Consider the following 26,197-nt stretch of genomic DNA (forward strand, 5'->3'; position numbering starts at 1 on the left):
CATATGGGTATAAACGTCTTATACATGATGCAGAAAAGAACAAGTGCATTTTGAGCAACTTGGAAGAGATTTCATCTTTCACAGTATGCAAATGTATTTTGCTATGACATTTTCTATTTTTGTAGGGATGATCTTCATTACTACATTTACGATAAGAACTACAAAATTTTGTATCTGTTTGAACAAGAACATATACATAATTACTCTGTGGAGATATTTTCAAAAGTGTCAAACTATGAATTAAAACACTGGCACATTTTTTAAGGCTTCTTACATGGTTCCAAAACATGTCGTTTACAGAATGAAGCCTTGGTAAGACAGATGAGAACATTTGTATGGAACAGTTTTTGAAATATCAGTGACTTATTTTATTTAAAGTAAGCTTGAGCTCTGGTTATGTTAGATAGAAATTCTTCTGATGAGGGGGGAACATGTAGCTGCACAGCGAATCCAAAGTAATTCAACTGCCCTCTCTCTTCTGAGGAAAAGGCTTTCTGTGGCCGAGATGAAATCCAGTTTTTTCAACACAAGCAAGAGCTCCGTCTCTGCCTGCGGTGAGCAGCTCAGCACTGCTCAAAGACCTGGCCCTTTTGTTCAATCACTGCCAAGCACCCTTTCTCTTAAGTCCAATAGGTAACTGGAAATGGCGCAGTCCAGCACAGTGTGCTAATTCACTGGACTTCCACCAGGTCAGCAGAAAGCTCAGCAATATTCCTTTCCTCTAGAAGGCAGACAGATCTCCTACATCTTCTGGGAGATACAAATGTACAGAGCTACCAAGGATGCAGGTGGGATACTAGTAAGAAATTATCAGTGTTTACATCTGACTAAATCAAAACACAGTCCAGGGGAAACTGATTCCTTAGCTTGCTACAATATAATCTAACCTCAAAATTCTGTCTATATTGAGCCTTCATTGGAAAGAAACATAACTAAAAGAACACAAGCAATTCTTCTTCCTAGACTCCAACAGATTCCTCAGCTCTGATGCCTTTCTTATTAATGAGGTGCATCTCACAGTCTCCCACCTTATCAAGTGCAGGGAGACACTCCTGGTTTCCCTCCATGGCCTCTACAGATAGCAGAGGGAGATTCAACCACTGAAACTCTAACTTCTGTGGGGTTACATTTTCCTATCAGGGATCACAGAGAGGATAGAGTCCAGTCCTTTTACTTTTAGAAGGAGAAAATTAAGATTTGAGTTAGTGCAGTGATGGAACTCATTCACAGGGCAGGAACTAGAACACAAGTCTCTTGTGACTTCTAGTCAGGCTTTTTCCACCATTCCCTGCTGGAAGGATAAAACCAAACAAACAAACAAGACATTCTGCATAACAAAAAGTATATTCTGTGTTTTTGCTTTTTTTTTTTTTTTTTTTACCTCTGAAGAGATTATCCAAGTCAATATCTTCTTTTCCTTTGATTTTCAAACACTTTGCCTGCTGTACAAGTCTGGGCAAAGAACAGAAATAAAATCTAGATTCATTATCCTGTGAGGTAGGAATAAATCATGATAGCAGCACAAATTTAAACAGAAACCGCAGGATAAACAATAGTGAATCGGCAGGTATTTTGCTGCAGCGAGCCTTGTTAGAATTTTTCTTCAGTTTAAGATTTTAAAAACACACTTCTGTTCAGAAACTCTGACTTTGAACCCTGAAATTTAAAAGGCTTTTTCCCCCTCATTCTGCCACAGCAAAAAGTTTCTAAAACTCTCTGGAGAATAATCTCTTCAGATTCTGAGGAGGAGCTAGCAGGATGGTGGGTGACGGGATGGTCAGTGAGTAAATAATAATTGCCACTGATGATTTTGGGGCTCATTATTTTAATCAGAAGATTATAGACACAGTGCTCAAACAACTGTATAAAGTAATTTAGTTACATTGCTGAATGTCAGGGAATTAATTAACTTTTAAAATGCTGCAGTATGTAGCACGGCCTAATTTTGTCATTTTTTCATCATGGAACTTCATTAAAACTTGAGGCTCACACTTTATAATGAATATGGAAGTTTCTACAATAAAACTTTTCCAGGGTTGCTAATTAGCCAGTAATTAATTTTAGGTAGTGTAGGCTTGTGAGATAATCAAGTAATTTATTTGTACATGTTTATGGCTTCAATGAAAATTTTTATCTTGCTTTGCACCTGTATTTTCTTATTATATTTGAACGGCAAGTCTCTCATCTTATTTTCACTGACAAGCCTTCGACTTGGTCATGGAAGTACTGTTTTCATTTCTGTGTTAGATGAGGAAACTGATTCAGTTACCAAAACCCTACATAGAAACCTAAATGACTTACAGAATTTGAGATAATTTTATCTATATGTTTATTTGTATGTTTACAGAAGTATATCATGGCAGAAACATTCTATCAGTTAGATATGTCTCAATCATCAAGACTTTTTATCAAAAAGTCAAGAAACTGAGAAAATTTCTATTGAACTCTCAACTTCGGACTTTCCCATAGGTCCTACAAGGCTACTGTGGAGCATACTGAGCACATGTACTTAAATCACCTGGGGGGGCAATGCAGAGACAGTACATTCAGTGCGCAAAAACCTGGGTTCATGCCTAGGATGCAGCCCCTAGGTTTGTGATCCAGAGTGAATACTTAAATGCTCAGTCTTAGCTTTTAATCTGTTAAATGGACACAGTACTTGCCTCATTGGGTTGTTCAGAGCAAATAGTGAAATCACATGTTAAAAACCAATGTAAAAATGCTTATGCATCATAGACATGCATAAAATGTGTAAAATATTCTCATCAATTCAGTATGCGTAATTTTCGTTATGTTCAACATACGTATCATCGGGATTTGTTTACATTCTTTTTCTTTCCTGTATCATGCTTTGATATGCACATTCTTGTAGGAGAGAATGTAAACTATAGAAAGGCGGCTAAAATGTAAGCAGTGGGTTTCTGGCAGAGAGCACAGTCAAACGGGACGCTGGGAGGCACAGTACAGGCACTAAGCAGTGCAGTGCAGCCATTTTGCAAAGAATAATTTGGGGCGGGGGCAAGAACAATTTTAGCTCTGCTTACATGTTTTTGGGCAAATCTGTAGGTATTTTCCCCTCAATTTTACCAATTTTATGAAACTTCGAGTTGATTTTCAAGCCATCTTAAAGCACCCTTCTGCAATATATGCTAATCAAGATCTTGCTTCTCTCTTACAAAGTTAAAAAATAGAAGCCATTCTGTCACATGTAAAACTTTGATGGGCATTTTAAAAAACATTTTAAAATAAATAAATTTATTGAGTTTTGTTTTTTTAAAAGATGTGAAGTATTGTAATTAATAATATTTCAGTACAGTCTTGCTTTCAAATGATTACATCACTAGTGAGCTTATGCCAAGCCAAACGCTGTGAACAGTTCAGATTCAGTTAGCATTTCCTAGGAAATCCCAGGAGGTAGGTACCTACTAAGGACTCCTAGCCTTTTAATTTCACATTTCATTCTCGCAAAAACTCTAGGAGGTTGGGACAGCACTCTTGTGTTACAAGTTGAGAGACTGGGCTCAGAAACATTCAACAACCTGCCCCATCTTGGACACACAATGGGTCGATAATGGAGCCAAAATCAGGTCTTAATGGAGCCAAAATGAAGTTCAATCTCAAGTCTTTGGACTCCAAATCCAGATTTCCTTCTGCTTTACATCACCTTCCAATAATGTAAGGTTTACTGATTATTTATGGAAGGCATGGATAAAGGGAAGTCACAGGCAGAGCCTGTGACTGGTGCTGGGCCAGTGGGGTCTTCAGAGAATGGAGATGGGGGTGACTAGTGAGTTTCTAAAGGTCTGTAGAATTAAGGTTGAATAGAATGAGCATAAGTAACGTGGGAGGGGGAAGTGTTTTGAGGACCTGAATAAGCTAATTGACTTATGTGGCTGAAGCACCATGAGAGGAAAGGCAGCTTGACAGAACAAGCTGAAGCCAGCCATGGAGGGCCTTGCATGGGTTCTCGAGGATGTGGGCTTCATCTTGTGGGCAGTGGGAAAAGCCACAGAGGAGTGTGCATCTCAAAAGAATCCACTGCATACAGCCAGTAGACATGTTTGGAAATGACTAGGCCAGTCAGGAGCCAAAGATTAATATTTCATTTGTGTTTTAGTTAAAACAGTCTCAATGTCTGTCTCAATCTCCAGGGATGTACTACTGTTTCACCAATTATTCCTCCCCAAGCCTGGCCCATCTTTTATGTAGTCATAATAGCTCCAGGCATCCTAAACAATCTTCCAAGTATTTTATTAATAACATTGCTGTTGCTGTGGCAAGTGTCAAGAGACCTGTGTATCTGCTTATACCCGATTGATTCTATAAAGAGGTGCACATGACCTAAAGGCAAAAGCTGTCACTGTCCCCAAGAGTCTCTGCTATCCATTGTTTTTCAAAGTGCTCTTTACTTAGGATTTTCTACTTCCAGTTGGATGAAGGGACCTGCATGTTCTCTGACCCACTTTCTTTCTTTCTTTTCTTTTCTTTTCTTTTTTTTGAGACCAAGTTTTGCTCTTGTTGCCCAGGGTGGAGTGCAATAGCACAATCTCAGCTCACTGCAACCTCCACCTCCTGGGTTCAAGCAACTCTCCTGCCTCAGTCTCCTAAGTAGCTGGAGTTGCAGGCATGTGCCATCACACTTGGCTATTTCTTTTTTTTTTTTTTTTTCCTTTTTCGTATTTGGTAGAGATGGAAATTCACCGTGTTAGTCAGGCTGGTCTCGAACCCCTGGCCTCAGGTGATCCACTCGCCTTGGCCCCAAAGTGCTGGGATTACAGGCATGCACCACCATGCCTGGCCCCCTCTGACCCTCTTTCTAGGCTTCCATTCCCCTTAACAAGACAATACTAGTGGCTATCATTTCTGGGCTCATTAAGTGCTAAGCCCTGAACTAGATGCCTAACATGAAGGAGGAAATATTAATCTTCTATTTATGTGTTCAAAAAGACAGGTTAAGAAGCTTGCTCAAAGTTGCATAATAAATAGAAGAACTAGGATTTGAATTTAGTTCCAGTTAGTCTAACTGTACCTACACACCTTCTAGAATGACAGTTCTCAAACTATGCCCCGTGAGTCAAATTCTGCCCGTTGCTTGTTTTTGTAAACAAAGTTTCACTAGAGCACAGCCACACTCACTCCTCCACTTATTGTCTAGGGCTGCTTTCACTATGATGGTTGAATTGACTAGTTGTAGCAGAGACCCTATAGCTGGCCACACCTAAAGTATTTACCGTTTGGCTCTTTACAAAAATAAAGCTCATTGACCCCTGGAGGAGGAGGAGGAGGAAGAAGAGGAAGAAGAAGAGGAGGAAGAAGAAAGAAGAAAGAAAGAAAAAAAAAGAAAGAAAGAAAGAAAGAAAGAAAGAAAGAAAGAAAGAAAGAAAGAAAGAAAGAAAGAAAAGAAAAGAAGGAGAAAGAAAGAAAGAAGGAGAAAGAAAGGAAGGAAGGAAGGAAGGGAGGAAGGAAGGAAGGAAGGAAGGAGAAGAAAGAAGAAAGAAGAAAGAAGAAGAAGAAGAAGGAGAAATAGAAAGAAGAAAGAAGAAAGAAGGAGAAGAAAAAGTCCGTAACTTCAAAAACACACACAAAACATGTGATTGTCTTATCTGGGAAGCTGCTCCCCCAACTGCCACAATAACTGTTTAGTTATAACTTAAGGCTTAAAAGGCAGACACTGGGCTCTGACTTTTTAGGCAAATTCTTGAAACTCAGTGGACATTTCTCTGAGGTTTTCCTGCCTGCGGGTGTTGCATTCAGCCAAGATGGTTTCTACCACCAAAACATTCATAACCTATTAGGGGATGCAGACTTGTACAAGGGCAGATTCTGCACAAAGCAGACCCAGAAAGGGCTACATCAGAGAGACAGAGAATGTGCTATGTGATCATACAGCAGGAGGACATTTTCTGCATACAAGGTGGGAGATATTAGAAAAGGCCTCCAGGAGAAGAGTTTGAACTTGGCCTCAAAACAAATTTTATCATAGGAAATGCAGAGAGGGCCACTGCAGGTGGAGGGTGGGTGGGGTGCGGAGAATTAGTGATGGGGTGTGGTGTGTGATGAGGTAAGATGTGGAGCTGGGACAAATTATGGGGCCTGCACAAGCTTTCTATGTTCCCATGCATATATGTAGATTTGAATATGTCAATTTATTTACTCATAGTCAAGCAAAATGGACCAAGGACCTGTGAGACTCTATCAATCTGAAGGATTCATACAATATGCTGAGTTTATACATAAGAAGTAATGAACCCTTTTAAAATATGGCAGTAAAAATCATCAGCAAATAATAAGATCTATAATATCCATATGAAAATGTTTACTGCAGCATTATTTACAAGAGGAGAAATACTGGAAACCATGGCCGTTAGGGAAATGGTTGAATGAGTTATAGTATGCCTACACTATGGAATAGGATGCAGTAGTTAAAAATAACGCATTGGGTCTTTTGTGTTGATATGGCAGTTTATCCACGACATATTGTTAAATGAAATAAAACACATTGCTGATTCGTAAAATGTTAATATAAATCATTTTAAAAGAGTGAATGTACATTGATATGGTTAGACTTTGCATTCCCACCCAAATCTCATCTTGAATTGTAATCATCATAATCCCCATGTGTCAAGGGAGAGACCAGGTGCAGGTAACTAAATCATGGGGGCAGTTGCTGCATGCTGTCCTCGTGATAGTGAGTCCTCATAGATCTGATGGTTTTATTAGTGTTTGGTAGTTCCTCCTATGTTCATTCTCCTTCCTGCCATCCTGTGAAGAAGGTGCCTTGCTTCCTCTTTGCCTTCCACCATGATTGTGAGTTTTCTGCGGCCTCCCCAGCCATGCTGAACTGTGAGTCAATTAAACTTCTTTCCTTTATCAATTACCCAGTCTCAGGCAGTTCTTCATAACAATATGAAAATAGACTAATACATATATCTACATCCACATGTGCACACACAAACACCAAAAAGGTAGAGAGCAGGTGGCAATCTGTTAACCCTAGTGACCTAAGTATGCAGCATCAGAGTTAGGAGTGAAGAATGAGAAATTCTTAATTTCTTAAAACTTACTGGAATAATTTCTTACTGGAATTATTAAGGTGGACATATTCTTACATTTTCCCAAACCTCTATATGCTATGCTGTTTGATAGAAAAAAGTGTAGCTATTATTTATGTTTTTAATTTTTTCTTTCTACTCAACTGTACTTTTTCTTTTCCCATAATAAGCAAGTACTGCCATAATAGTGAGAAAAAAGATCATGTTGAAGTCCCAACTTCTCTCTTTACAATGAATGAGCAATAATTATTTTAAAGCCAGGTTAAGAATATACATGAGAAAATTGCTTGCTGGTGCTCAGGCAGCAAGGTTTTGTTTTTCTGGGGTGCGGGAACACTAATATTTCCTCTATGCAAGGAGCTCTGGACATTGTAGGACACACTGTTCTGTGGCATTTAGTCACCGAGAGCCTGAGCCAAGGCAGGATTCCAGAAACCCAGAGATTTAGAATAAATTTTAAAATTCGGTATGAGAATCAGCTCAGAAAAATAATTTGAAGACCTAGCGAGGCACTCATGGGTTATTTAATAATGTTTGGCATAACTATTCATTCATTTAGGAAACAGGGGACTGTAGTGAGGTGCCCATGAAGTGAGGCAGGTGGAGCCTGGGAAGGGCTGGGCCCTTTCATCTCATCCCAGATCCTCTCCATGCTCCTGAGCTGATCTGGGCATGACTCATTTCATTTTCAGTCTGCACAATATTCAACAGAACCCTTTTTTCCCTTCATGGCTGAGCCCTTTACGCTAGGTGATTACCAAAAACATTTCGAACATCACCCTTTCTACTCTGTGTTATTCCCTATGGCACCTGTCACCGTCTGTGATTTTCTTTTATTAATGGTTTGCATTCTTTCTTCCTCCTCTATCTCCCTCACCTGCAAATCGGCTCCACACAAAGATGGAACTGTTTTGCTCATCTCCACGTCCCTACCACTTGGCAACATCAGCAGCTCCACACATATTTGCTGAGTGAATGAATACTGATGCTGTGAGCAAGTGAGCATGCCTACTGCCAAGTCTGCACAAACAAGAGCCATCCCACCTGAGTTCAAATCCTTGTCCTGCCACTTACTAGTTTGGGTGATTTTCTTATCCCAAGGAAAAGCTTGATAAGAACAAGGATTTTTGTCTGTTTTATTCACTACTGTATCACTGGAGTTTGGAACAGTATTTTCTAAATATTTATTCAACAGATAAATGTTGGATGAATGAATATGTCTAATTTCAGGACCTGGCTATGGTCATGGTGCTGAATTCAGCAAGGTAAATGTTAGTCAGCTATCTATATACCGAAACCGAATTTCAACCTGACTGCATCTTAATTCTGGAGCAGGTGGTGGTATGAAATAGTAAGGAGAGTGATGACCTGGGTGTCAGAGGCTCGAAGGGACCACTGACAACAGTGCTGATGAAATAGCAGAATTCTTTGGCATTGATACCCTTGTCTCCACATTGGAGGATTTGACTGAATCTCCTGAGTCCTTTCCCGCTGTAGAGCTCCTAAGTTGTCATGCCTGGCTAGTGGTTCCTCAGAGTCTGATTGGAGGTAGGGAGCTGGAGGGGGCTTCTCTGAAAGGCCTTGGGGTTTCCTGTCCAGTCAAAATCCCCTAAAGGGCAAGAAGGACTCTAGCTTGTCATGGTGAACACTACTTACTTGATTAAGGGGCTTAATTTAGTTATAGACGCTGAGTGTTATCTCAGACTAAGTAAGGGTCTAAATTCCTATGCTTGGTGTTGAGGTGTGCGCTATACACACCACTAGAACTGGTCCAACTGCAAGACTTTAAAATCAATGGTTTTCATAAAAATGGAAAAAAGATATGGAATGATTATTTCAATAGTCTCTCCTATGTGCCAGGCCCATTCATGTATCTACACATATATCAATGTCTATATCTACCTAGAGCTATATTCCTATATTCAAAATCTTATATAAACCTCACATTTATGACCATTTCACAGGTGAAGGAATTGAGACTCTAAGAGAAAAACAAATGTATATAATGAAATCAATCAACTTAGGTACACTAAAGACCCATAATGGGAACCATAATGAAGAAAAAGCAAAAAGATAAATTGGTTCTTTCCTTTTTTTTTTTAAGAAGACATGGCATACACACAACAAAGTATTAAAAAGGTACATGCAGACACACAAATAAGTTGTGTGGTGTAGACTAAAACGACAGACGTGTGGCGTAGACTAAAAGGACAGAGGAAATCTGAGAGCAGGGAAGGGACTGGCTTGTAGCAACTCGGCCTCTCAGGGCTGGCCACTGTCCTTGGCACCTAGCAGGCTGCTCAACATCTATTTAAATTGTTGAGTGCCTACTATGTGTCGGGTATTACACGAAGTATGAGAAATACAGAGACACATAAAACACAATCTCCAACTTCAAGAAGCTCTTAAAGGTTGGAACTGCCACAGAAAACTCCAAGAGAGAGGTGAGTCACGGGCAAGGAAGGAGATGTAGGCAGGCGTAAAGGAGGTACCAAGAAAGGAACCAAAGGCACAAGGGCAGGAATGAAACAACACCGCAGCCCGTGATGGAGAGTGAGTGGGGCCACTGAGGAGATGCTACCTCCCAAAGCAAAGAATCAAGAGAAAGTGAAAGTGAGCAGTGAGAAAGTGAAAGTAAGAAGCCAGAGAAAAGGCTGGTGGATTAAAGAACCTATTTACTCACTTGGAAGGTGAATGTGTGGGACATCTGACTAACATTGTTAATTCTGAGGATGGATGTCACAGGAGGTATTTATACTGCAGCTAATTTGCCTAGTGGAAATAAACCAGTTGGCTCATGGCTGTGCAGCTTATCAACAAGATTATTAAGGAACTATTCGACTACATGCCATTCTTTCTGATTACCACCATTTTCCCCAGGCATGTTTATACCAATATTGGTCTTCAAAAAGTGCATGACATTTATAATATGGCAGGCATCAGGAAAAACAAAGTAAGTTTTATTGTGCACTTTCTTAGATTTTCTTAATAGTAATGACAGACTATGACAGTATTTTAACGAATGGTGGTGCTATCAATTGTGTGAATTAGAATACATTAAACAACGCTTCTGGGAGGCAAAGGAGGTTATTAAAGAATACTTAGGCAGGTAAAAAAAAAAAAAAAGCCTGGAAAAAATGTTCCCCTGGGCCTGGGGAAACCAGCTAATAGATAATATAGGGAGTAGATGGAAGCTGTATTCCAAAGTAATTTTCTTTATGACTGAAAATGTTTTAATGACTAATTTTATTCTCTTGTTGTAGGTAGAAGCCTTTAGTATATTATAATCAAATGTACTCAACATGGACGTTTTGTATTATATATAGTACCAATAAGAACCAACAGTTTGGGGAAAACATGGTGAGATTCTTCCCTTTGGTAGTTCTATTTTTACAAAATAAGAAACAGATGCATTACAAGGTGAGTCTGAGAATCCTAGACATCAGTAGAAATAGACTAAATATGAACCTAGCTGGGCCTCTCCAAAGCCTTAAGCTGTCATTCTTTTACTAGTCTAACATAGTTGAATTGCACGTGGGATTTTTTTTTTTTTTGACTTCTCATCTGCATGATCTCAGACACGGACTAACCTCTCTGAATTTTTAGGTGCCTATGTCATAAAATCTTAATAAGAAAACTTATCACATACAGGGTTGTTGGGTGGATGAAATGAAATTAACACTATGATGTATATAAATTGTTTAGCATAACGCTTTGCAGCCCCCAAGGATGGAGTATTAATAGTAGATAGTTATTATCACTGATATTTCTGCAATATGATTATTAATTGACTGTACTAGAAATATGCTGGATTTAGTCAGAAGACCTATGTTTCAGTCCCAGATAAGCTTACCAGCTTACTATTTCCTGATCTATAAATGGCAATATTATGATGATAATAGTGTCTGCTTTGCCTAAATCACAAAATTATGGGAGGCTCCAAAGGTAATGTATGTGCAAACTGTAAATGGTTAAATGAATTAAGGTATTTTCTCCTCTACCATATATACCCAAATGAAAGAAACTCAAGTGTAAAGCCATTTGCCTTTAGTGCACCATGAATATAATACTATTCACTCTATTAGCACAAATAAAAAAGGAATATATTAAGTTTTTCAGTAATGGTGACTTACTCTAATATCCTGAGTATGACTCTTTACAGTTAATATTACATCTATATCTTACTGTTATACAGGTAAGTCTTGTAAACACCTAGAAGTACATATACAAATCTCTCAAAATTAAAACATGACTACTAAAAATGTGAATATAAACAGACTATTTCTACCACTACATCAGGTAGTACAGTCATACATTTACTATTTATAACCCCGATACAAAGATAATCCAAGAGCAAACATGTTGTTTAAAAATAATCAAAAAATTGTAATGCAGTTAAGGAAAAGAAAAAAATTCTCTAAATTGTTGGGCAATATCAAACAGAATTTGGAAGTATATCAAAGTTAATTTTGAATTTTTCACTTGAATTATAAGAAGTCTGGATATGTATATTTTTTTCTTTTTTCTTTTTCTTTTTTTTTTTTTTTTTTTTTTTTTTTTTTTTTTTTTTTTTTTTTTTTTTTTTTTTTTTTTTTTTTTTTTTTTTTTTCGACAGGATCTCACTCTGTCATCTAGGCTAGAATGAAATGGTGTGATCTCAGTTCACTGTAGCCTCTAGCTCCCAGGCTCAAGTGATCCTCCCACCTCAGCCTCCTGAGTAGCTGAGGCACATTCCACCATGCCGGCTATTTTGTGTGTGTGTGTGTGTGTGTGTGTGTGCGCGCGCGTGTGTGTGTGCGTGTGTGTGTGTGCGTGTGTGTGTGTGTGTGTGTGTGTGTGTATGTGTATGTTTTGTAGAGATGGGTTTTCATGTTGTTGCCCAGGCTGGAACTCTGGATATTCTAGCATGACAAATGTTGCTCGTATAAAAAAATTACAGAAGACCTGTCCAGAGCTCAGTGGTGGTTGGATTGACTGGAGGCCAGTGGAAATTATAGCTCGGATTTTCACCAATTTAACCCTCCCTCCTATTTTTGGACAAGAGCCAGGTAAATGTTATTTCTCCTCAACATGCAGAATAGGAGAGAGAGAATTTAAATATTCTTCATGTCCTGTAGCTAATATCTGATGATTTTAAGAGCAAATATTTGGGTTAGAGAAAAAGCAGCCTCAGGAAAGTACTACAAGTAAGCTGTGGAGAGAGTTAAAATACATTTTATCTGTGCGTAATTAGCCTATATATCATTCCTTGTTGATTCCTTTGTTCTCTTTTTTTCCCTCGCCTGAAATTTAAGACTATGAACAAGATGCCACAGAGATGAGAGGAGACTCAAAAGGGGAATGGTTGCTAATACGATTTATCCAAACATTATTAGGATGATTGGTTAGGAAAAACAGTGGACAGATATTGGAATGCAAGGATGGCTTTGGTCTTGAGATATAAAAATGAAAGTAGGCTTGAGGATTCATGATGTGTATCATACAGTTCCTGCCCCACAGGTGACATAGGATGTGGTAGAACAGGACAATCCGTGATTTGTTCGCTTGATTATCAACTAACATTCTCTACTCCTTTCTATCTGTAGTAATTATTCCTAACTGATATATTTCAGCGCAAAGCCCCTTAATAAATGGTAAACACATAACAATAAGTTTAAAAGGCTAAACTCCTAAGAGGAGTTCAAAATAGGGCAGGCAACATATCTGTGTTTGCTGGAAAGAAGGCTTAGCTAACCTCTGAGAGCAATATATATATTTTTAAGGCAGTTCAAAGGTCTGTTTCATTTCTGTGATTTTTGGCATTGAGGATGAACGTCTAAAATATTTACAAGTGAAACTGACTAAGTTTTTATTTTTAAAAATACAACAGATTATAGCAAAAAGATTAAGGGCGAGTGGATGTACTGGTCTCTATGATTCTGGGATAAATAAACTCTATTTCTTGGAAAATAGTTTAAAAAGAAAAAATTCCTTCTCAGCCAGGAGATGGAAAGGACTTTCAAGCTCCCAACTACTTAAAGTTGTAAACAGTGTGGGTGTGAAACAGCAGTAAAGAACAACAAGGCCCTGTAAAGTTTCAACAAGAGGGGTGGGTGTATAATAAATAATAAAAATGCCAGATACAGCTATAAAAATAGAGAAGTGTGTGTATCCATAGGAAACAGATCATGCAATAGAGAGAAGCACTCATCTACAATCATGTGTACAGAAATCAAGTCAAAATATTCAAAATTTAACAAAAATGAAATGTCACCCAAACACTCTCAAATAACATGTGCATGAACAAAAAGAACATCCACAGTCCAGGATGTAAAACCCATGTGAAAAGTATATCCTATGAGCCAAATTCTCCTAATAAACTGGTATCCCCTTGGAAGGGAAGGAGCACCATCCCCACCTGTAATGGAGGTGCAAATGGGCTGACAGTGATTTCAGTGGAAATTCTGCACCCACAGAGAGGCCTGTGTGTCTTTGTTCTACACCTGCTGAATGCAAAGAGCAAGGCTCTGAGGTTAGGAGAAAGCAGTTGTCCCTTCAAATCTTGCACAGTCAGGGTCTGGGGTGTTCAAAGACTTGAACAGGATTTCTTTTGCCTGCAGCAGGGTCAGAAAAATGCCATTTCTTATCTCTCTGTCTAGCCTTTCTTGGCTCAATCTCTGTCTGGTCTCCAGTTATTTACTTAGTGTTAGACTTTTCTATATTTATAATTCCCAGCATGGAGTATGGAGCTCTTTGGAGAAAAGATGTTATTTAGATTGTTTTACTCATTTAGGTTAAAAAACATCAAACAAGGCTGTACTTGCAGCTCCTTAGAATATAGTTATATGTAAACAAAAATTGAAAACTGATGTTTAGAATCACAAGTTTACATTTAGGAACAAAACGAAGATGTGTTGTCAACAAATCAAAATGGAAACTATATGGTGTAAGAAGAAATCATATCTGAGGTATATTTGTATTAAAGATGACAAAGACAGGTAACAGATAATAGAGGAAATCCTGATATGAATAAGAAGATACAGCTACTCATCCATGTGCCAAAAGAGGTAATATCTATGAAATGATTCAAAAGAATAAAGACTTTCTAAGATAAAAGGGAATCTTTTGGAACTGTACAAATGAGATATACTTTCTACTTCTTACATACAATATATACATTTACAAAAAAGTAAATTCAAATATTTAAGGATGAAGCAAAAGCAAGTATTTTTTAAATGAAGATCAAGTTTTAGATGAATTTTATGAGCCCAGCAAACATAATAATATCCAGAAATAAAAATAATTCTTTTGAAGAAAATAAGGAACTATTACTATTAACAAAATTGTTCTTTTACTATTCTACATGGTTTACTTTCTGGTTCACATTTTCAAGAAGTTTCTTACCTTGGCTGACTATTCACCTTTTCATGTTTTCCATTGAAGTTCAAACTACAGAGGTTTTTTGATTTTGAATGTGAAGAGTCTGATTCCAAATTTGCCTGTGTTTGTTCTTTCAAACGATCATGAAGTGTTGCCTCCTTTTTCAAGTTCATGTCCGAATACGGGCAGCCAAAAGCACTGGTTTGTATAAAAATGAAAGCACCGTCATCAGTATATAGTGATAAATCAGGGATCCACTGTCATTGGAGCAGACTTACATCTAATATTTAAAAATTACATAGAAACGTTCTTCTTTCCCTAAGCACACTCAAATAACACTTTCTTTTCATATTGCCTTTTGAGAAAATCTTAGGTTCTAGAACCACAGACACTGGTCCACAAAGAATTATACACGATTCATCAGTACATATGGTATTTACAATTTTGGAAACTTAAAAATCCAAGAATAGCATAGAGCTGTACTTCCAATGGAACAATGCAAATGTCACATAACACTTGACTCAGTTTATATCATCAATATGGATTCCCTGGTTTGACTATATCAGAAAAGACTATGGGTAACTAAGCATATTTGCTGGTATCAGAGAATGTTGTGTTTTCATTTCTTAATATTCATGTATGCAGAAACACTCTATCTGTAGTTCTGCTTAATCCTCCAGAGCTTTGCTGGGAAGTTTTCTGCTGGGGTGTGAAAGGATACCTTGTAGGTGAGAGAGGAGAGCCCCAAGCCCAGGCCTGCTGAGTCTCTTCTCTCCCCTCAAAGTCAAGGCGGAGTCCTGAATCCTGGATGCTGTCAAAACCCAAGAGCAGGTTATGGGCAGAAGGATCTGCCAGGGCCAATGACCTGGTTCCTTCTGCAGGCTGATAAGCTGTCTTCATTGGATCCCTTTGCCTGCATCCCTGTCTCCAAGGAGGCCCCAAGCCTCTCCCACTGTCAGAAATGAGGTAGCCACACCAGGGAAGACACACATAAGACAGGCTACTTGTATACTACCCTGGGGAAGACATTTATGCCAGAGCTTCAGAGATTCTCCCCCGTGAAATCAGAAAAGCAGATCCAACTCATAAGGGTTGTTGTGACCCTGAGAAATGACAAACACATGCATGCACACACACGCACATGCACGCACTCATACATGCACGTCATGAAATGGTAGCTGTTATCACCATCACAGTGTTAAATCGGCTACATCTAGAGGAGCACGTGGTCAAATGCATCAACATCAAGGCAGTTGGTTCTTTTTTGAGAATTCACTTCCTACTCACTGTAAATTTGCTGATACATGGTACAAAATACGTCCATTCTGAATACACGAAAGCTTTCTTTTATTTTAAGGTCATGCTAAAATTGTGGACCAGGACAGATTTCTGGTCCACAATTTTATCATGAGCCCAGTGAACATAATAAAGATAGATTGGATTTTTCTGGAGAAGGCCATACACATTCTAACCCCAAAGGGACTTTAGTACCAATATCTAGAATGGACTCTGGAACTGGGGACAGGATGGTTAAGATGATACTAGCCTGGCTCAGCATGATCTAGACCTGTATCAGCAACCTTTACTACAGAGAGAAGGGCCCCTTTTACATGCATGTTCTATAATTTGTAATAATTGGTATTGATCTATTGGTTTATTAATCTACTTTGTTCTTGCTATCTCCTTCCCATGACATGACTTTCGTCTCCTAATCCTAAACACAGGATGTAAGGCTCCACTTTCCAGATGCCACCTGGCCAGTCTTCTATGTGCTTCTTGCCCTGAATTATTCCCTGCCAGGTGCTGTGCCTGCTAACTGGGAACCCTCCCTTCCTCTTGGATTCTTCCCAGGGGCTCTGATTCCAAGAGTCTAGATGGTGATTACTGCTGCCAAATCCCTTGGATACCAGGTTCTGCTCTTCAACTATACCCTCCTCTTGCATCAACAATGTTCATTTTCTCAGACCCAAACAGAAGATTTGATTTCCACTTCTCTCTGACTGCCCTGCTCTGCTAAAATGGTGGGTGGTGCTCTGTCACATCCTGGAGATGGGCAGTTCACAGCAGGAGGTTATAACCAAGTTGCCATGACTTACCTAAGGGTAGCTTCCCAGCCTGTGTGTGGCTACACCCTCAGGTGACCAGGGGATTCTGGGGTACCAGAGTCCCAGGTGAGCCCTTCCAGAACTGCAGCAGCCTCAAGGCTCTAAGCCCCATCTTGTTCCCAAACACTGATGGTCATTTTTTCTCTGTGACATGACATTTTAAAAGTTGGAAAGCATGACAAATTTAAGCAAAATGGCAAATAGGAAATAGCCTCTTGAGTGCTGTAGTTCGAAACATAACTAAATAACCCAGAAGTCAGCAGTATTTCAGGAAGGGTGTCAAGTTATTGACAACCTTTCTTGGGATCCTGAAAAATAAAGTCACCTGAAATAGGCAAGTATCTCCCAAGAGGGGCTCAGATGTGGAAATGTGGCTTCCTATAGCCCAGGAATTAGACACACAGTCAGATAGTAAAGGGTTCTCTAAGTGCAACTAACTCACCCCTCCGTGAAGCCTACATTATTTTATATTTTAGTCTCAATTATTTTGCTAACCAATTATACTCTTTTCCTTCAAGAGGCAGGTAAGATAAGACTGAAGAGTCCTCTCTTAGCTGAGAGGTCAGATTCTAACAGGTGCTATGTCTGGGTGGGTGGGGGGTAACTCCATGTGGAAGTCTTCATGGAGAAGAAGGTCGGAGGCCTCCCAGAACCAAAGGACAGGAGGAAGCATGAGTAGTCATGCCTGTCAGATAACAAGAGAGGGCACTGAGACTTGGTAGAGAAAGGGGCTCAGCCATGGAAATGAGAAGGAAGAGGTATATGCAGCTTGTCTCACCATGTGGCCTCAGGTCCTGATGGCAGCAAGAGACTGTCCTGAGGCAGGTGGCTCCTGCGGAGGATTCTGGGAAATTGCAAGCAGCATGGCTGCCTCCCACCCTTGGAAAGCAATGCCTTCCCGCCACATTGTTTCCCTCTCTGCCCTTTCACTTCATAAAAATAACCTGCCCCTTTTCAGAACTGTATTGTCTTTAGCATGCCGTGGTCTATTCTCACATAGTATAAAGATGTTAAGTGAACATCTTTTATTCTTACAAAATACTGATTGGCCAAATGACACCAAAAGACATACTAAATAACAAAATGCAGATTATTGAAGTTATGGAACAGTGAAAATACTTTTCATATGACTGAAATGGTTGCTGATTTTACCTCTAGGAAGAGTAAGAGCAAGTACAGATGATATGTGTTGAGATGCGGACCAGGAAGTAAGAGCCGTCAGGAGTTTTTAACATCTGCTGAGCATGTGACATGATTTTTAGTATATTGTCTTCAAACACAGAGACAGGCAGGAGCTAAATATCACATATATGGAAGATTTTCAAGTTTCAGGGTTCATTTTCTTCAGATTCCTGTGGCTTTAAAATGAGTTTACCCAAGATATTTATCTCTTATTGCAACTAACTTTTGTCCACAAAATAGCTGTTACTGTTTTGTCGCTTCATGTCCTCAAAAATTTAGTACACACAGAGTGAGAAAAAAAGTATAAATACTTTTTAAAGTTTCATAACAAGAGTCAAATATGAATCAATGAGTTCAAAGAGTTAGATGAAATGCATTTGGTTCTAAAAATATATTTCACTAGGTTAACACAGCTTGTGAAATCCTGGATATTAGAGTCATCTGAATATGGCCACTTAGGAAGCCAGAAGATAATTACTACCTACAGTAAGCATTCTAATCCATTTAGTCCAGTGGTGGAAAGCGTGGAATTGAGAATTAGAGAAAACTGGAAGAAAGCTACTTGCTCTATAACCTTGGGCAAGTCATTGAACTCCTCAGTCTATAAACTCGTTATAATAAGATCTATAGGGTTTTTTTGTGTGTGAAAACTAAATGAGATAATCCATGCAAGTCCGCACATAGTGACCAGCACAAATTAAATGCTCATGAGTTTTTCATTTTTAAAGGCCTATTCTGATACAAAATATTAATTATCCCATTTGTTGTGGTTATTGCATTTTTCAATTCTAAAATTTCCATTTGGTTCTTCTTTTATTTTCCATTTCTTTGGTAAGACTTTCTATTCTTTCATTTGCTTTACGTGTGTTAAAAATGCTTGTTGGCCCATCTTTATAATAGCTGCTTTAATTCTTGTGAGATGATTCTCACATCTGTGTCATCTGTTCATGGCCTTTTCTCACTCAACTTGAAATTTTCCTCGTTCTTGGTATGAGTGATTTGGGGTTGACACTTAGACATTTTGGGGATTTTGCTGTGGGACTCTAGGTCCTATTCAGTCTTGTGTTGTGGCAGGCCTCCTCTCACACTACCTCAGTAGGGGAAGGGGGCACGGCCTTGTAGTTGTCATGTGGAGGTAAACATCCTCCCTAGGCACACACGGATGCCACCCTAGCTGAGAGGACACAGATCCATGTGGCTTCCACTGGCATCAGGGGAGGGGGGAAGTGGGGGAGCAGTAGCCCTATTAACGTTGGGCTGTGAGGAAAGTCCTGACTCCAATGGCCTCCTGCGACAACACCCTAGCAGATGGGGAGGGACACTGCATTACCACTGGATGAAGGCACAGGCCCAGGCTCCCAATGTGATCTCCACTGATGCTGAGGGCAGGCTGTAACCACTAAGCATGGATGAAAACCCCGTCTCCCACTCAGCCTCTGTTGACACTGCCTTGGTTGGGGGAGGGGAGTTGGGGCCCCTTGTTCCAGCTCCACACTCAGTCTTCTGTGGGGATGAGGGTGTTTCCTGGGATGTTTGGCCAGAGAAAGGTGATTATTGTCTAAAGTTTCCACCTTGTGACACTGCCCGTTTCCTGGTCCTTTAACTAGAGAGATAGGCCTCTGCTTGGGGCTATTTTTTGCCTTTTCCATTGGCTTTTCTGTGTTTTCAGCTTCTCCAACAGCCAGTCCAGGATGTATGAGGAGAGAGAAAACACAGGAAGTCACCACTGTGCTGTTACCTGGGTCTCCAGGTCCTCAGCTGGTCTCCATCCCTCTCCTCACCTTTCGGAGTCTTCCTCTGTTGATTTTATGTATAATGTCCAGGTTTGGGTGGAGGGAATACAGAAAAGTATGTATATTCCACTTTTCTGGAAGCAGAGGTCCCCTAATGATCCTTCTAATGTTAAAGACCTTATTGAAGACTCCTCCTGAACAGCCACCCTCTCTCTACTTCTTTTTCTAAAGGAAGAACTTATTCTACTCAACTAAAGCGCCCATGAAGCCTCACAGTAGCAAAAGAGGCCTTCAATACAGGCCAGACTGAGTTTCAATCCTGCTTCTACCCCAGTCCTCACTCTCTCCAGCTTACAGTTTTCTTAGCTGCAACCTGCAGACTCGAATCCACTCATTTGTCCTTGTACGAGCTACTCTGAATGGAGAGGGCTTAGTACACTTTATGGCGTATGTGCAGTCAATAAACACGATTTCTCTCCAACTCTAGTTTATCCTTCTCTAATTCATGTTACTGTTGATTACAGGTATTCAATTTTCACATTGCAGATGCATTCCAGAAAGGAGGAGCCATTATTTCTTTATTCCTTTCCTTCCACTTGTTATAAATGTGTGTCCTTAGACCAAAGTTGAAATTCTACATGGCATTCAAAGACCCCTTCCACCTGACCCCAGGCCACCTTCTCATACCATTTCCATCTTCACTCCCCAGAAACCTAAGCTATGGTCACATCAAAATAATCACTGCCCTCCAGTTTTAAGACATACCTTTCACCTTTTATTATATTTTCCTCATTATACTATTATTTGTACATATCTATCTTCTCTACCATAACTAAATTTCTAAAAATCAGAAGCTATAATTGTTTATCAGTGTGAACTGAGTAAAAGTGGGCTAACTCATGCTTCAACAGCTCACCAGCACATTGGTGTCTAAAGAAATACAAGTCAGGTATCTGGTATATGGCAAATTATTCATTTATTGATGTCACTCAGGTGTATGGCAAGTGGGATTTCAAGCTTAGACATCTAGAGAAAAGCCTTCCCATATCTCCATCAGCACAGAACTTGTTCTCAGTCTCTCATCTCACTCCCTTCATCAGTATCTCCAAACTCAGCCCATGCTGGTTCCTCTCTTCCCAGTCCCTCTATTTAGTCTTCCCAGGTCAACTTCTTCCTCTGAGGCACTGCCTTTGTCCTTCTAGAAAGATTAACTGAGGCTTTCTCACATTCTGGCACCTTTACTCATTTTCTAGAAGAAACAACAAGAGCTCAACTGCGAAACTATCACAATTTAGCCCACTGAGCTGCTGATACAGTTTTGAAAATATTCACAAATTTGAAAGTGTAAAGACTAGCGTACATGGCAAGAAGATGAACTCTGCAGGCGGTGCACACATAAAATAGATGAACATGAAGAGCAACCTCCATTTATTTTTGTTTCGTTGGAACTATGAGCTTAGTCATTTCATTAATGTCTACTCAAATACCAAAAAGTCAAACCCAAGATGTGACATTTAATTGGTATGCATTAGGAGACACCCTTTAATTGAGCTTGTACATTATCTATGCTGTTTGTTGTAGGTAATATTTTCAGTAAACTAGACAGGAAGGAAAAAATGCATTAAGAGTGAAGGTGAAAGTGTGTGTGTGTGTGTGTGTGTGTGTGTGGTGTGTGTGTGTGTGTGTGTGTGTGCATACTCTCCTTCCTCTAGAGTATCTTAGTGTATGATTACTAGAAACTTCCAAGGTATAAAGTACATTCAAGGAATGTAATAATATGCTGTGCAGCAACACTAATGGCCTTTCCAAAATTTTTGCTAAAACCAGTTTAATGTACTATGTAAGTAATTTGTCTAACTTATGCATGAAGATCTGATGAACAGAATCTGCAGTTTAAAAATGTCTGCCAAAACTCTATCTCCACAGGTAACATTAAGCACCAAATTAAACAAACAAAGTGATTAAAATGCTAATTATTAACTCAATCAAAACAATTATAGTGATAAGTTTGTGTTTCTGTTATTACAATGAACATTTTTGTTAGTATGTACAAATTATTTTCACCTTTTAAATTGTAATATTTTGGTTAAGTGGTATGAACATATCAAGGTTATTTTTAATTGGAATATTCCAGTTTTAAAAACATTTAGTTTCTGCAAAAGCCGTTAAAGTATATTTTTTCTCTTTTTTAAAAAAAGTGCAGCATTGTTTTTAAACAAAATGTCACAGAAGTGAAAGCATTTTTCTTGGAAGGTTGTACAAAAGACACCTGGAAAATAACTCAAAATGCCTTCAAGCATAATTTTAAAAATTATTCATGAATTAAAAGTATGCATTTTGGCAATGAATCATAATTCCATCTTTGGAAGGCCTTTAAGTTCAACATATTGAATTTAAATGGAATTGTAAACAGTTACCTGAATATGCATGAGGCTATGTTTACACAGGTTTGTATTTATGTATACCACAAGCATCTGACCTGTGTGTTAAACATTAGTATTGACCCAATGTCAACAGCACACTAAAATGTTTTGAAAATTCTTTCTCAATGTGATAAATTCACAGTTATCTTGACAAACCTATGCACTGAGATTAGGAGGGCAGTCTGTGTGGTGGAAAAAGAAAAGCCAAACTAGCCCATCCTTCCACTGCCTGGGCTGAGTGTTCCCAAACACTAACAGCTACAGGAGGATTTGCAGAAGTCCTGCTTCCCTCCCCACAATAAGCCACGCCCCGCAGAGCCCTGTAGGGCCTGCCGAAGCACGCGTTTTTGATCTCGATTCACAAGGTGGACCAGTTCCTCCTTGGGTTAGGGTTATTATCAAAAAAAAAAAACAGGCGATAACAAGTATTGGTGAGGATATGAAAAAACTGGAACCCTCTGGTTAGGGTGCAAAATAATTCAGCCTCTTTAGAAAACAGTATGGAGGTTCCTAAAAAAAAATAAAAATTACATATGGTCCAGCAGTCCCACTTCTGGATATTTATCCAAAAGAACTGAAATGAGCACCTCAAAGAGATAGTTGTTCACCTGTATTCATTGCAGAATTATTCGTACTAGACCTAAGCGGTGGAAAGAAGCTAAATGCCCATTGATGGGCAAAAGGATAAAGAAGATGTGGTACATACAGACAATGGTATATTATTAAGCCTTAAGAAAAAGGAAATCTACCGCATGGGACAACATAGATGAACCATGAGGACTTTATGCTAAATAAAAGAAGCCAATCATTGAAGAACAAATACTGCATGGTTCAACTTATATGAGGTATCTTACGTAGATAAGAAGCAGAGAGTAGATGGTGGTTGCCAGGGACTGCGGGGAGGGGAAATGGGGAGTTGCTGTTCAATGGGTATAAAGTTTTATTTACCAAGATGATTAAGTTCTAGAGATCTGCCGTATAGTATTGTGTCTATAATAAACGACACTGTATGTGTACATTAAAATTTTGTTAGGAAGATAGATCTCATAGTAACTGTTTTTACCACAATTAAGAAAAAGGTGACCTTTTATCATTCCACAGTCTTCAAATAAACACTGATTTGTAGATTCAAATATATATAGATATATTCCATATGAAATAAGTTGACTGCCAATTATATCTCTCCAAATTAATTAACACATCAAAGGCAAATGTACTCTGTAATTTACAGTTTGTAAAGCAATATTGTCCTTAATAGAAATAGGAACCCAAATTAGAAATCTTCATGAAATCTTGAAGGGAGCTCTTTAAAAACAGTTGTTTTAAAAAGCCAAAACAACCCTGAGATACTAAAGATTAGGGGCATCAACATAATTGGTGATAAGGATAAACATCTACTATTTCTTTCAAGAGATTATGATCAATATTAATTTTTCTACCATATGCTATTCTAAAATATTATTCAAATAATTAGTTTTTCAACTATATGTTGTTGAGAACAACACCTATTTTTTTTTTTTTTTTTGAGACAGAGTCTCACTCTGTCGCCCAGGTTGGAGTGCAGTGGCACGATCTCAGCTCACAGTAACCTCTGCCTCCTGAGTTCAAGACATTCTCTGCCTCCCCCTCCCAAGTAGCAAGATTACAGGCACATGCAAGTATACTTCGTTAATTTTCGCATTTTTAGTAGAGACGGGGTTCACCATGTTGGCCAGACTGGTCTTGAACTCCTGATCTCAGGTGATTCTCCTGCCTCAGTCTCCCAAAATGCTGGTTTTACAGGCTTGAGCCACTAACCCAGTCAATATTTTATAAAAGCCTTCAGTGTAGGCTGGGCGTGGTGGCTCACACCTGTAATCTCAGCACTTTGGGTTCGAGGCCTCAAACCACCTGAGGTCAGGAGTTCGAGACCAGTCTGGCCAACATGGTGAAACCCTGCCTCTACTAAAAATACAAAAAATTAGCCAGGCGCCTGCAATCCCAGATACTTGGGAGGCTGAGGCAGGAGAACTGCTTGAACCTGGGAGGTGGAGGTTGCGGTGAGCCTAGATGGCGCCATTGCACTCCAGCCTGGGTGACAAGAGTAAAACTGTCTCAAAAAAAAAAAGAAGAAGAAGAAGAAAAGAAAAAAGACTATCAGTCTAACCTAAAATATATGAATGAATATTTTAATTTCTACTAAATTTAGGTAGTAAAGTTATAGAAAAATCAAAGAAAGATATCATCAAAACACACCTTGCTTAGTCTAATATTAAGAGCAACAACAGGTCATACTTCCATAGTTCTTACTATGCATAATACCCGGAAATAAGTTTCCTTTATATATCAGCTCACCCAATTCTCAAAACACCCCTGTGAAATAGGGACTATTATCATCTGCATTTTATGGATAAAGGAACCAAGGCACAGAAAGGTTAAAGAAGTCATTCTAAGCCAAACATCTAAGAAGTTATACAGACAGGACTGACTCCCAGGCAGCTTGATGCCAGGGTCTAGACTTTTTTTTTTTTTTTTGAGACGGAGTTTCGCTCTTGTTACCCAGGCTGGAGTGCAATGGCGCGATCTCGGCTCACCGCAACCTCCGCCTCCCGGATTCAGGCAATTCTCCTGCCTCAGCCTCCTGAGTAGCTGGGATTATAGGCACGTGCCACCATACCCAGCAATTTTTTTGTATTTTTAGTAGAGACGGGGTTTCACCATGTTGACCAGGATGGTCTCGATCTCTTGACCTCGTGATCCACCCGCCTCGGCCTCCCAAAGTGCTGGGATTACAGGCTTGAGCCACCGCGCCCGGCCGGGTCTAGACTTTTAACTACTCTGCCAAACTGCTTCTGGAGCTAGTTTTTTCTCTGAAGACATTAGAGAAAATAAAAATGATGAAACGCCTGGCACAATGCCTTGTACACACTAGGTGCTTTGCCAAATGGATATTGATGATATTAACAAATTTATATAATACCCTTGGTATTGTTGGTTGTATATGGAGAAGAATGAGTAGGGAACTTACAATACTTTGAGGGAATTTCAGCTGTTTAGTGTTTTTAAAATTTCATTCCCAAATTACTGAGTTGCTGCGAGAATAAAACGTGGTGAAAAAGGAATTCTTTAGAACAAAGGCACATTCTCCGCATGGTATGAAATGTAATGTGGAGAACTGGCCATCTGGATAATTTTTTATTGGGACAAGCTGTAATTTATAAAACCATGAGAAAAGAGAAGAAAATAGAGAAGAGAGCCTTGACTTTCTGCCAGAAAAAGACTTTAAAGCTCTATCCTAGCAAGTTTTAAATGGAAATTTAAATATTTCATCCCCACATACACACATACTAAAGCTGCACGTACATAGTCAAATACAACATTTTACCTAACACAGCTTTACAAGCATCCAAACAGTATGCTATTTTAGTTAAAGCCAGGATGAGGAGGCAAAAGCCTCTGCCATTTAATTCCATCCACAAGTCTCTATAGAATGCCACTGTATGCACAGCTCTGGACTAGGGATGTGGTGCCCAAAATATGGTGAGGGTCCTACCTCAAGGGACTTTGACCCAGGGAGTACAAAAAAGTAAATTAAAAACCTGAAAGGCAAACATAGGCAAATGTTGTAGTTTATTACAATTTATGTATATGTTAAAAAATGATAAAACAATACGCATATTTATTAAGCATTTAATATAAAACTGGGAATTAGAATAGTGCAAATCATTTTATTAATAGTGAACATTATTTCCTTAAGTAGATATAATATAGAAAAGTTAAGTTTTCCTAAAATTGCTCCTGTTGCCACCCTTGTTGTTCCTAGTTTGCTGCAGAGGAGGAGACAGAGAAAGGTTCTCAAAATAGGACTGGCCTCAGTCAGTTCAAGGGAGGAGACAGACAGGAAGACTGAGAGGGGAGAGCCAGTGGGCTAAGGGGCAGGCCTGGGAAGGACCCTCCCTTGTGATGGGTGCTGGAGGACGATATCAGGCTAGGAGCCCAACTGATCAACTATTGAGTCAGTTCTTGAATTGGGAAAGTGCCTAGACAAAGGTCTGGAAGATTATCCTTCTGCACTGGCTGTGAGGAGCAGCCTGAGGGATGGGGGCAGGACCTGGACGGCATGCAGGTGGGTCTGGGTAAGTGGCTGGAACAGAAGGAGATGTTGGTTCTGAACACATTCTACAAAAACAGTGGTAACTGGAAGCTTAATAAATTGGGGAGTTGTTAAAGAAAACAACAGAATGGAAACTCATGAGTGTGATGATAAAGATGGGGAGGGCATAAGTGGGTGTTGAACAATGAGAACACATGAACCAGAGGGGGGAACATCACACACTGGGAGCTGGGGGTGGGGGCTAGGGGAG

At 39.3% G+C, this 26,197-nt stretch overlaps 1 protein-coding gene across 2 annotated transcripts in view; it reads right to left on the reverse strand.

Annotated features, from left to right (window-relative positions):
* The window catches only part of L3MBTL4 (L3MBTL histone methyl-lysine binding protein 4), a 461,506-nt gene that overhangs the window by 132,043 nt on the left and 303,266 nt on the right, over positions 1-26,197 (reverse strand). For both annotated transcript variants that reach the window (XM_017543913.2, XM_037744036.1), the window contains 2 exons: positions 14,436-14,609; positions 1,382-1,452 (listed from right to left, as the gene is read on the reverse strand). In XM_017543913.2, the coding sequence (XP_017399402.1) occupies positions 1,382-1,452; positions 14,436-14,609 (245 nt within the window). The remainder of the gene's footprint in view (positions 1-1,381; positions 1,453-14,435; positions 14,610-26,197) is intronic.

Source organism: Cebus imitator, unplaced genomic scaffold (assembly GCF_001604975.1).
Source record: "Cebus imitator isolate Cc_AM_T3 unplaced genomic scaffold, Cebus_imitator-1.0 Scaffold162, whole genome shotgun sequence".
Taxonomy (NCBI): Eukaryota; Metazoa; Chordata; class Mammalia; order Primates; family Cebidae; genus Cebus; species Cebus imitator.